The sequence below is a fragment of the Sprattus sprattus genome (assembly GCF_963457725.1).
Source record: "Sprattus sprattus genome assembly, chromosome: 3".
NCBI classification, from domain to species: Eukaryota; Metazoa; Chordata; class Actinopteri; order Clupeiformes; family Clupeidae; genus Sprattus; species Sprattus sprattus.
The window spans coordinates 9416489-9429602 of NC_137922.1; the positions used below are offsets into that span (position 1 = coordinate 9416489).

Below are 13114 nucleotides of genomic sequence, written 5' to 3' on the forward strand. Positions count from 1 at the left end.
AGAGAAAGAGAGAGAGAGAGAGAGAGAGAGGGAGAGACTCAGCACACCTGGAATCGGCAAAGCCCCCCCCCCCCCCCCCGACACCACCACCATGTCTGAGAGCTCAAGTGCTCTAGAACGGGAAAATACTGCGGCTCTACTCCCTCCCTCTCCAGCTGGTTAGGTTACACCTCTGGCCTGGGGTCTGTCTTCAGACCACTCACACACACACACACACACACACACACACACACACGCACACATACCAAGAAAGAGAGACAGACGGACAGACTCATTTTGTTCAAAAGAAGAAGCATTGCTGTTTAATTGTGGTTCAGACTGTGTGGCTTTCAATGAAAAATGTCCTTTTCGAGGAATGAGAATGAGTGGTTTGCGTTCGGATAACATCACAAATTCATTTTGCTTTCTGCTTTTCATATCAACAATACAATAATAATTCTCTCTCTATCTCTCTTTCCCTTCCTCTCTCTCTCTCACACACCTTCTCTTTCAATCTCAATTACAAAGTTTTGAGATGATGAAACAACTATATATATTTTTGGAGAGAAAAAATGAAAATGTTGTCTTAAATTCCCAGCTCTGGTTTTCATTACCAGGTGGTCCCTTGCTACCCGGACTGAAATGTATAAATCTAACCCCTTGTCTAGACATTTTCCAGCTCCAACGTCAACCGTGTAGAAAAAAAATGTCTAGCCGAGGGATGCTAAACTCCCCCCTGAGATTCGGTAAATGACTCATTGAGTTTGGTTCTGCTCAGCCTACCGCTCCTAGTGCCCTGAATGACCAGGGGGGTAAATGCTCAGAATGCTGCCTCCACGACTGTCACTAGTTGAAGTAGCTGCAGCCTGTGTAAAAAATGTGAAGGTCAAAGAAAAAGTGTGTCAGGTCTTGCAATGACCTAACCCTGTGTGTGCATGTCTGTGTGTGTGTGTGTGTAGACGGATGTAAATGTGTGTAATGTGAATGTGCTTGTGCATGCTTGGGCTAATGTATAGTATATGTGTGTGTGTGTGTGTGTGTGTGTGTGTGTGTGTGTGTTTGTGTGTACAAACCTGGCAGTGTGTGATTCTCTGCATATGTGTTTGGATGTTCTTATTCATGCTAATGTGTGTATGAACATGTTTTTGTGTGTGTGTGTGTGTGTGTGTGTGTGTGCATGACTGTATGTGTGTGTGTGTATGTGCGCTTCTTGCAGGTTTGGCCTCCGTGGCCGGCATGTGCGAGCCGGAGCGGAGCTGCAGCATCAACGAGGACATCGGCCTGGGCTCGGCGTTCACCATTGCCCATGAGATCGGCCACAAGTGAGTCTACCACACATCCTCGCACGAACACACACACACACACACACACACACACACACACACACACAAATACAAGCGCACGTCTTCCCCTCTGCCCTCCTGTTGCCGAGGGGAGCACGGACACACTCCCCAGCTGCAAACCAGCTGTTAATCAGAGCAGGCTACTGACAGCGCGCAGACATTTTATTTAGGATGGATTCAGGCCCAGCGTTTATCGCCGGGAAATACATAGCAGCCTGTCCAAACGTGCCTGGGCAGGGAGCATTCTCTAGGACTGATGGCCACTGCCGCGGCGAGTCTGGATGTTTTAAATAGCGGTCTCCCTCCTCGCTCGACTGTTGATGCATGCAAATGGTTTGCAGAGATTTATACGGTATGCGGTCATTTTAACTGTTGGACTTTTTTGGAGCTACCTGTCAAATTGTTCGTCGAAAGTTTTTTTTTCTCTCTCTGTGTTCTGCGAAAGCATAAATTCACTCCGTTTTGTCAATGAATTTATCCATGAATTATTTTTGTCCTCGTAGACCCTCCACACAAGTGTCCACACAGCCCCTAGCACCCCCCGCCCCCTACCCCACTGCCACCCCAGCCCCCATTCGCTAAGAAAAACAGTGGTGATGTATTAGTCTACGGAGCTACCCGGCAGAGTTCACCCGCATGGCAATTTCCTTTCTTCTGTCTCGTGTCTGCTTCTGTTGTGGAGCAGTTGTAAAAATAGTCCCTGCTTTTAAAGGAGTACTCCACCAAGGCTTCGCTCTGGGCTCATGGACTTCCTGAGGAGAGTAAAATGTCATAAACGTGAGCCTTAGAAAAACACAGAGGAATTGTGTGATGTGGTCGGGTTTGTTATTTGCATTAAAACCTGATTTGTGCTTTTGGACAGGAGGGGGAAAGTAAGCCTGGAGGTCTTAGAGAGAGTAAGGTGATCTCTTTTTTTGGTGCCTGATATCCAGACTAATGTGCAGGGTGAGGAAAAAAACAATAGATTTGTATGATGATGTATTTGCTGTTTGGAACTCTGCCTGTAGGCTAATGGTATGTTTGGTGGAGAGGGAAAGAGAGAAAGCGAGACAGAGAGAGAGAGAGAATGTGTGTATGTATGAGAGAGAGAGAGAGGGAGGAAGTGAAATAAAGAGATGGGATGACAGAAATGGAGATAAGTAGAGAGCGACAGTAGGAGGGGAAGACGAGGAGAGAGGCAGAGAGAAAAGGAGAGAACTAGAGAGAGAAAGCAGGCAAGAGAAAACCAGAAAGAGTGAGAAAGAAAGAGAGAGAGAGAGAGAGACAGCATTTTGTGGGCTGGGCCAGGAGTGCAGGGTGGTGATTAGGACTTTCTCGTTCCTCCAGAGATGCAGACAGGCCGTGCCCTCTGACCTCCACCCATCACACAGCTGTTTCAGACAGAGAGCCCTCTCTTTACAACCTCCTCCACGCACACACACTAAAAACAAACTGCCCGAGGTTGTCCTCGGCCCCCGGGAAGGTTTCCCCCCAAGCCTGACTGACATAGACTGACTCCTACTGGTTGCCCTCTTTTTGTGTGTGTGTGTGTGTGTGTGTGTGTGTGTGTGTGTGTGTGTGTGTGTGTGTTTGTTTTCAGCCTGTGATTAGGAGCAGCTCTCAGTACGCACGTATGTGTGTGTGAGTGTGTGTGTGTGCACATGTGTGTATATATGTGAGTGAGTATGTAAGCAAGTGTGTGTGTGTGTGTTAGAGAGAGGGTGAAAATAAGTGTGTGTCCAGTCACATGTCATCTCCCCACACCCCCAAACCCCACCCCACCCTGTGCGTCCCAAAGCTTTGGCATGAACCACGACGGCATCGGGAACACCTGCGGCACCAAGGGGCACGAGACGGCGAAGCTGATGGCGGCCCACATCACTGCCAACACCAACCCGTTCACGTGGTCGGCCTGCAGCAAGGACTACATCACCAGCTTCCTGGAGTAAGTGCAAAAGAAGGAAACATGTTTTCTCCATTACCCGGCCACCTGCAAATAACCCCTCTCATCAACATCCAGCAGAGCAGCCAGAGAAGTTTGCGATAAACCTGCACTTCATATGAGAAGATAAATAGACCCCATTTTAGAAGTATTTTACCCAGCAAGACCAGGATGCGTTCAAGATCGATTGAGTAGAGCCAGATACCACATGCTGCAATGGCCTTGGATCAGAAAACAGCAAAAACAGGTATAATGGAGCTAAACCGTCTGCGGAGTGCAACGTTACCTTAGCCACCAGCTTGTGTTGCCATTATGTAGGGTAGGGTCCAGCTTCGCTTCATTTTTTAACCCTTTGCAGGGGTTACCTTACCTTATTCTGAAGTTAATGAAACAGGATGTGAATATTGTAAAAAAAATATATATATTTTGCTAATCATCCAGAATAACCAAGTGTGTTAGGCCTTGCATTCTTTTTTGATAGAACATTTAGGATTCTTGCATTGTAGTCCTGGAAGAAGTATTAAGGGCCATAGGTGTAGGTTCTGATAGTAAGCTGTGTAAACCTCAGAGGCCTGGTCACCATAGTCCTTTATACGTTAATGGACATCTAATGGTAAACAGCAGACTGACCTGTAATAGTATAACAGTGCTCTCCCACTGGAGATGGCACAGTTGCATTGTTTGTGTGGCCCTACAAGCGCTCTGGAAGGCCTTGGCTGTGTTTGTCTAAGGGGTTGATGGATGGTGTGTGTAACGGATGTGGCGGCTGCTCTCATGTCCTGAAGCCCACTCGAGTGAAGAGGTGATCCCTGGGGGCCTTGAGTATGTGTGTGTGTGTGTGTGTGTGTGTGTGTGTGTGTGTGTGTGTGTGTGTGTGTGTGTTTGTTTTCAGCCTGTGATTAGGAGCAGCTCTCAGTTCCTGTGTTCCTGGAGGGATTTTCACACGGGTTCACCTCAGAGGGAAACTAATGAGGTAAACTGAGAGGAGGGCAGGTAGTGGTCCACTGTTAGAGGCCCACATCAGGTGTGTTTGGGGAAGGTAGTGGTCCACTGTTAGAGCTCCACATCAGGTGTGTTTGGGGAAGGTAGAGGTCCACTGTTCCTGGCTGATGGATATTACCTTAGTTAGGGAGATGAGCCTGCAGAACAGGATAGCTAGGGTCCATCCATGTTTTCCATGTAATCACAGTCTTTTTTGTAATTTGGTATACCGAACTCAGTGAGTTGAGTCTTGGTTGAAGAATGAAATATTTCAAGGAACAGATGAAAAGAAACTGGCTTTATTGTGCTTTATCAGAGAGTCAGAGTGGTGCCACATTGGATAACACAGACTTAAGTCGCAGATAATAGAGTTGTGTAGGTTTAATCAGTCAGGGTTTCACCACTTCTGTGCTGATCTCAGGAGGTGTGAGTGATGACCTTCCACCTGTAAGAAACTGAAATTGAATAAACCTTATACATCTAATTCTAGAGGAAGACTTTGGGCCAATGAAGTTTGTGATTTGCCATGTCTGCTATGTGCAGTCATATCTGTTTTTGTCTTTGTCTTCCTGTGTATGTCAGTGTACAATGTTCTTGATTCAATTGCACATCCTGTGTATGTCTGTGACCTCTGCCTGTGTGCGATGTTCTTCATTTAGTGGACATCATAGGAACTGATCATTTCTCAATTTAATTTTACACAGGGACAAACACAAACTCTCAACCACAAGTAGTACACGGTGAACAGATTAGAGATGTTTTTTTGTTTGTTTTAAGGGAATTTAATGTGCGTTAGGTTCTGCCCGTTTGGTGTTTCTCAAACAAAGAGGTTCCTTCCTCTCTGGTCAGGGTGCAGTGTTTGGCCTCTGCGCAGCCAGAAGGAAGCTTTGTTGAATGTCAAGTAATACTTTATATTTCTGCAACGACTATTTTGTCTCTCTCTGAACCAATAAACGGAGAGTTGTGACTGAGCACACGAGCCTTCCAGAGCCTCTGGCCATGCTAGTCTTTCACCCCAGTGGTTGAGGCTTTCGAGTGCCAGAGAGAGGGATTAGTCCCCCAAACAACGGAGGAAGAGAGAGAAATCTTAGCAGACGAAACTGAATATGCCATTGCCCCCCCCCCTCACACACACACACACACCACAAATGCCCCCATCCCCCCCCGGCAATACCTCAAGTATTCCTTCCTTTGCAATGTATTTGGTTTAGTCCTCAATTAGATTAGACCTCCAATATACTGGTGGGAAGCCAAGGATCCTGATTTCAGCTAATGCTTCCTTCACTTCTCGAAACAAAGAAAGAAAGCCCTCTGTTCCCGTGCAGTTTTTTGTACCGAGGCGTCCCGTTTGTTTAGAAGTCTGCTGTCAGCTGGTGTCATTTGATGTGCTGCTCCATACATTTCGAATTTGACAAGCCATGAAAGATCAATTTCTTTCTTCCTTCTAATCTCCTACCTTGTGGGACTCTATTTGTCTCCAGAAATAAACTCGGCTTCCACATCAGTAAAGCAGTTGGACTCGAACTTATCGTTTGAACCAACTTGGAAGCATAGATATTATGGACTCACTAAATTAGCATCACCATCCACTGTGTGTATGAAGGGTGGATTTTCAGGACCAGGTCTCTAACCGGTAGCAATGCTTCCTTTATCAAGTATTCATTGTTTTTATATTTGATTAAGTTTGATGCTATTCGAACTCACTCGGTTTAGCTTGTGTGGGCTTAACATTTATGATTTTGAGTAATAAGTCAGTAAGTTGAATAAGTTTGAAGTTGTGGGGAGCTGGTTGAAGAGGTGAGATCTAAAGACGGGAGTCCAGCGGGACCTAGTCCAAAAGACTGAGGCGTAGGACTCATTTGGATCACAGCAGGCGGGTGCGGGCGGGAAGAAAGTGATGTTCTGCAAAATATAAGTATATGTAAATGTATGTAAAAATGTAAATATTTAAATATAAAAGTAGATTTTATGTTCTTGAAGTGTTAATTCATGCACGAGATCATCAAGAAATAACCCATGGTTTACATAAACAGGCACAAGGTTACTGGTTTTTACACATGGAAGCGAGCAGCAATGGGACTGAAAAATCCATCCCACGTTAACGTCCAAGAGTGGGACAGATCCGGTGGAAGAAGGACTGAAAAATCAATCCTGTGCAGGCCTCTAATGTGACCCATTATAGTCAGTGTACCAACAGTCACGATCACAATGTGGCCAGTGACCAATGGCCAAGCCTCCATATTGTAGAACAACCCATCACAAAGTTTCTCCCTGTTGAACATCATCCAATCAGAAAGCATCTCAATTGTAGCCCAGACAATGCATGCAGACTCCCCAGTGCACCGCTGGAAGGAACACCATGTAATAATTGCCTGTTTTATCCCTGTGGAGCAAAAGAGGGCCGGAACACGCCGGAGTTGCCTCCTCTTCAGACCCTGCCAGTCCCAGTCACCCGTGTCCAGGCGGGTGGACGGAAAAGGGAAGGGAAGGGAAGTGAAAGGAAGGGAGGGGGGGGTGCAGGCGGAGGAACAACAGCGCAGCGACACGGAGGATAAAATAAGCCCCAGAATAAACAGGCCCCAACAAGCCCAGCTCTGTCCGTCCCCTTGGCCACCATTGCTGTGTGTGTGCGTGCATGCATGTGTGTGTGCATGTGTGTGTGTGTGTGTGTGTGTGTGTAGGTGTGTGAGTGTGTGTGTTGTCAGCAGTAGTGTGCTGTACCATTGCACCAGAGACAGTCCCAAGCAGCAGCAGCAGCAGCAGTAACAGCAGCAGCAATAACAGACGGCCCTCGTGGACATACATATTTCTATCTGACTAAACAGACTAAACAAGAGTTTTTTCGTCCCGGACGGAGGACCTCTGGCCCCCTTTTGCGCTCTTTCTCACCACCCTCTCGTCATTGCGCTGGGTCCCTCTCAGGGAGTCTGCGAGTTGGGAGTGGGTTTTAAAAAAAGGACCATATAAGTCCAGAGCTACGGGCTGGGCTCGGCTTTTGGGGACAGTCCTGGCTGTGTCTGTTTTCTCTGCCGTCTGTCCGTGTTGTGTTTTCTCTCCTGCTCATGCTCAATCGTTTCCCTCTATAACTCAAGCCAATGGGCTGTAAATGTGGCCTGGCTTCACTTCCAGCGAAGGGTCTCCAGTTTTCCCCCCATTTTTTTGTGTAGAAAGTACATTTCTATTCTTTTCACCTATCTGAGGGACACTGCCACAGAGCCAAAGGTTTATAACAGGCAGCTGTTGTTGGTTTGTTGTGAAGTCTCTTTCTTACTGTTGGTCTGATGTAAGGTCTTGATCCTGCTGTAGTCCATTATAGGCTTAAATTCTATTATAGGTTTAGCACAGTCTTGATCCAATAGTTGGTTTGTTATAGGGACTTACCGAACCCTTTTTATGAGGTCTGTTGTTTGTAGTCTCGCATCTGTTGTTGTTGTCTATTCTTTCAATGTTTTCCTCTTAATCCTATTGTAGGTGTATAAAAGGGTCTCAGTCCTACTTCAAGGTTTATTGGTGTTATCTAGATCCTGCTGCCATTGTGTTGTAGGCTCTTATTGTAGGTCTTTGTTTTTTGACAGCTCAGGTCGGGGGACTTGCCTGGACAACGAGCCTCTGAAGAGAGACTTTCTGTACCCCAGCGTTGCCCCAGGCCAGGTGTATGATGCTGATGAGCAGTGTCGCTTCCAGTATGGCGCCACCTCCAGGCAGTGCAAGTATGGGGTAAGATGCCTGCGCTGCACTCACACTTCGAACATGTCACATTCAAGTGCTCAATTGTGTGCGTGTGTGTGTGTGTCTGTGTGTTTGTGTGTGTGTCTGTGTGTCTGTGTGTTTGTGTGTGTATGTTTCTCTGTGTGTATTTAACGATAGTCACCCAAAATGCTATGTAGAAACAACATTACTGATTTATCACTGCTTTGTGTGTGCTTATAAACATACCCAACCATACTGTGCATTGTTCATATATCCATGGTCCTGTACTTAATATTTTAATAGAGTGTGTTTGGTGAGGTGAATGGGTTGCCTGTGAACTCGGAGGCAAACGCTGAGCCTCAGGTCAAATCGTTACCTCCTCCTGACCCGGGGAAAGAGGAGTGTGTGGCCGTGATGTGTTCTTTACGTTCCTCCGCTGGGCTCCGATTCAGCATGGCAGCTTTATGGCAGTCTGCTGGCTTTTTATATGCCCAATTAAAAGTAAAATGTTCAGCGCTCATCTGATTATGGCTACAGGCACCAGGATGGTGGTTTGTCTCAGTTAACAGTGATTCATTTGCCATTTTTGACCGCTGGTAGCGAAAGAATGAGACTGCAGGGCACACATAGCGTAATGATAATGGAACTCATGGACAAAACAGATCAAAACTTCCAGCACCTTCCAGCCTTCACTGGCTCAACTTGAGGCAGCCAATCCAGCTTGAGCAGTCTTAAACTTCAACTAGACTTCTAGCTTTGTGATGTAAGTTCAGTTTGTTTAAGGATCCAACAACACAATCTGTATCTATCAAGGGGGGGAAATAAGAAAGCACATACCGTATATCAAAGACAAAAAAAAAAGAAAGACGTGTTCCCATCTAAATGCAGTTCCCGTGTCATCTATTTCCAGGGCTAGATAAAAATCCAGCACTAGCCTGAAGGGTAGAGGGGGTTGGAGAACTGAGGTGCGGGGATCAAAGGAGAGCACAGCAGCCCCCATGATGCCTCTGTGCTCGTGAACAAGCCACCGATAACAATCAGAACCAATGATGTTCCCTGCCTTCTCAGATTAAAGCAAGGGTTGCCAAGTCAGCATTCCATCCTCCGAGATCAAACACCCCCCCTCCCCCAAAATCTGATTATGATATGGGTGATTGTTTTATTGGCACCTGGGATGTGGGGATGTTAAGGGCTGTTAGGAGCTGTTAGGGGCTGTTGGGGGTTGTTTGCACTACCCACATGTTGTCTCAAACCGCCACTCGTGGAGAGTGGAAGGGGGGCGAAGGTGGTGTGGTTTGCTGCTTGGGTTCCCCCTGCCTGTTTCTTGACATTCTAATGACTCCCACTTGCCAGATTAACAAATGAGGGTAAATAAAGTGCAACAGCGAGGGTTAGAAGCCACAGAAAATGCACAGATGAATCACAGGGGGAGAATGAAAAGACATTAGGAGGTATTGCCTTGCATTAGACAAATATGTGGCTGTGTGCTTGAACCGAATGACCAGATATAAGAGGCCTGTGCAGTTCCCCCACCAGCATCACCACAGACCAGCCCCCCCCCCCCCCCCCCCCACCCCACCCCTAACCCCCCACGAGTCAAGTACACGATACAGGGAGCGACGGAGCCAAAGTAGTAACCCTGTAATCCTACTCCTGCAAGCAGAGCCTGCGGTATAGATGAGCATGAAAAGATGCTTTAAAAAGCAGCGTGGCCCCTGGAAGGCTTTTTAACGCAGCATGTCGAGGTCATGCTGGTGGATAATCTTCCTCTTTTTTCTCTCTTTCTCTTTTCTGTCGCGGCCCATCTGGTAAAGAGATGAGCGAGCACCACACGCCCACCACGGCGCTCGTTTTTGAGGTTTGGCGCGGACCTGGAGGAGCGCTCCTGCGGGGACACTTGTTGCTACCAGGCGCATGCCATTCCAAACCGAAAATACTCGTTAATGATTAAATTGAGGAAATCCACGCGACGGCGCCGGACTCGATGGATTTCAGTAGCGCGCCGACCTGCTGTGTTGAGGCTCTCCAGGTCTCTGCAGAGCACTGGCTTTTTGCGGCGATCTGGTAATAAGGGCTACAATGATTTGCAGACGTAGCGAAATGCGCAGATGTGCTCCAGAACCACGAAAACACTACGCAAATGACAGAATGTTGGATTGTCGTCGTTTGGATATCCAGTTATGAACATGTGCGCACTGAATACGTATGATTGATCATATGCATTCAGACATTTCCATGTAAAGCAGGAAACGAACCCCGCTGGCCCGGATGGACCCGGTACCAGCCAAGCCCTCTTGTCCAAGTTCCAGCAATATGATTTTACTCCCAGAATCCTCAGTGTGATCCCTGCCCTCGTCAGTGCCAGGAGCTTTTATTGCGACCCGCTGTCTTTTCGCTTTCACTTAAATCCATCTGCAAGCAAAGGCGGCACGTTCCTGCCCAGGGTTCTTCTGGCCTCCGAGGTATTGATATTGTGAATAGACCCACTCCAGGTCTTATTGGAAACAGCTGCCTTGCCCAGATTGCCAGGGACCTAGAGGTCAGAGCCTGAACTGGCTGTCGTAACTTTAGTTTTTTTTTTCGTGGATGTGCTCCTCGCTACACGGTTGTCTTGTGGGCCCTTTGAAGTGCTGTCTTGTTAAACGGATCTAGTTCACTTTAATAGGATATGTAATGCAAATGTTGTCCAGGGCTGAACTTGTCACACACACACACACACGCACATATACTTGCACACACTCACACACACACATGCACACACGTACAGACACACACGCGCACACACACACACACACACACATACTTGCTTTTCCTAATGCCTCTGTCTGCTTACAAAGCTGCCAGACACCCCCCCCCTCACATCCACCTCAGTTCCTACAGCACTGTGTTGTGGTCAGTAGAGTGCCAGACAGAGAGAGAGGCTGAGGTAACTTGTTTACAAGTTCCAAAGACTTTTTTGTTTTGTCTGTTTTTCTCTGTCTCGTTTATGTTTTTTTTTTTTCTTCACACTGAATTACTACAGGCAAATGGCTGCAGGAGGTGAAACAGAGACAGACATTGTTATGTTTTAAACACAGTAATATTTGACTTTATTTATATATGAGTAAATGCAGTCGTAATTCTCAGTCAGAGTGTATATTACATGACGTGAGTGTATATTATATTCTGACCAACTACCCTTTGCCTTCTTTCCTAGGAAGTGTGTAGAGAGCTGTGGTGTCTAAGCAGGAGTAACCGCTGTGTGACCAATAGCATTCCAGCTGCCGAGGGCACCTTATGCCAGACGGGGAGCATCGAGAAGGGGGTGAGTAAGGAGCGGTGTGCCCATGCACCACCGATGGGAGAGTCCAGTAGTTTTCCTACTGACATCTCTCCAAATAAGATTACCTCGCACTATATTTAACATCGCATTCATGATAGATCTGTCCTTATGTGGAAAGGTTTTGTGTACATTGGTCTATTTGAGCCTTCCTACCTAAAACGAGTAGACAGGCTGGACGGACAGATCAAAGACTGTAATTTGAGGGCAGCATTAATGAGTAAGTACCATCTACACATAGTCAAGTATTCCAGCAAGTTAGGGCATTGCTTCCATTTATTTTCAGAAATACTGTGCATGCACTTGAAAAGGCGCATTTGGGGCCAGCTAGTCCTCCAACAGCTGGTGCTCCAACAGAAGATACTATTGGAACGTTAGCATTTCCTGCTTACTTCCCCCCAAGCCAGTGCACCCCCTTCAGTGTCCATCTCCTTGGAATTATCCTGATTGGTTTATACAACTAGACTGTTTTAAAAATTGCAGTCTCTGATTACAGACCCCCGGGTAGTCCATTAGAACCTTTTTTTTTTGTCTTCAGAGCGTTTATTTTCGTGATTGCTGTAGGAAAGTAAGGCCAACTTGCTCAAATACTATCATTCCCATACAAAGAGCTATTGCTTACGGTAGTGCTGTGGGCCTGTTGAAGCCACATTACTACCCTCAATACGCAAGGCCTCAAAACGCATGGACAACTCTCCAGCACAGCTGCTCTCTCTCTTTCTCTATCTCTCTCTTTCTCTCTCTATCTCTTTCTCTCTCTCTCTCCCTGCCTCTCTCTCTCTTGCTCTCACTCTGGCTCGCTCCGCTTCCATTGTGCTGGGAGATGGGAATAAGATGGCCATTCCCAACGGCCACTCATGCACACCGGGGGGCTTTGGGTCATCAGTTCACGTCTGCGGCGGGCCAGGTCGGAGAGACAGTTTTAACAGAGATCACAGTCCCCATTGTGCGCGGGGCAGCGGCGGCTCAGGAGCCCGAATGGGAGCGCGTCACGAGCTGTCCGGCTGCATTAGCGTCGGCCCGCCGCGCCCATTCACCGGCGGACTAGCGGCGGGCCCCGGCTTGAGCCCGTGTTTGTTCGCCAGCAAGTGGCGTACTTCTGTCTGCCCCGGGCCGCCTCGGCTTCAAAGGAATATGAGTGTCAGCCATTTCTTAGACAGTGTGTCATGGGCCAAGCCCCTGCCAACGAAAGAGAAGTCTGGGGGTGGAGAGGGGAGGGAGAGAGAGAGAGAGAGAGAATGGAAGAGGGCAAGGGAGATGGTGATGGAGAGGAGATGAGAGGCAAAGGGGTGTATATGCAGGTTAAAGGAGACTTAAGAGAAAGGAGAAACAGTGGTGGACAGAGGGAGCGAAGGATCAAATAGAGCAGAAGTTGGAAAGAGGCAGTAGATATATAGAGAGAGTGAGAAAGAGGCAGTAGATGGAGAGAGTGAGAAAGGGAAAGACATATAATTCACCATTCCATCAAATTCATTGTGAACCCAACGCCTTTTAAATCCAGTTCAGTCACAGTATAAACTATGGCAATAGTTGAAAGAATGGTTTAAAAATGTAACTGTGTTGCCAATGTTAAGTGTGCAGGGACTAAGAACCAAAGAACCAAAGAACCAAAGAACCATGCAGCTCTACAGCTCAGGCCAGATAGATGGAGAAAATCTCCAAGGTACATACAATTCTGGAATTTGTGTGCTCTGAAAACAGGTCTCCCCACCAAAGGGAGTCTGAATGCATGTCTTTGTCTCCCCGTGGCCGATAAGACAATCTAAAGGGGGCTATTTTGGGCAGACCTGTTAGCGAGATGCTTGCCCCTCCTCAAAGCAGGCTATTAATCTTGTTTATGTAGTGTCTTATCATATTAGCCTCCTTTCGGGTGGTAGACAG

The 13114-nt window shown here is 47.1% G+C and overlaps 1 protein-coding gene across 2 annotated transcripts in view; it reads left to right on the forward strand.

The window, feature by feature from the left end:
- Window positions 1-13114, forward strand: part of adamts6 (ADAM metallopeptidase with thrombospondin type 1 motif, 6) — a gene marked incomplete at both ends in the record, with an annotated part of 47275 nt that overhangs the window by 9983 nt on the left and 24178 nt on the right. For both annotated transcript variants that reach the window (XM_080834275.1, XM_080834274.1), the window contains 4 exons: window positions 1196-1301; window positions 3100-3246; window positions 7800-7941; window positions 11111-11218. In XM_080834275.1, the coding sequence (XP_080690401.1) occupies window positions 1196-1301; window positions 3100-3246; window positions 7800-7941; window positions 11111-11218 (503 nt within the window). The remainder of the gene's footprint in view (window positions 1-1195; window positions 1302-3099; window positions 3247-7799; window positions 7942-11110; window positions 11219-13114) is intronic.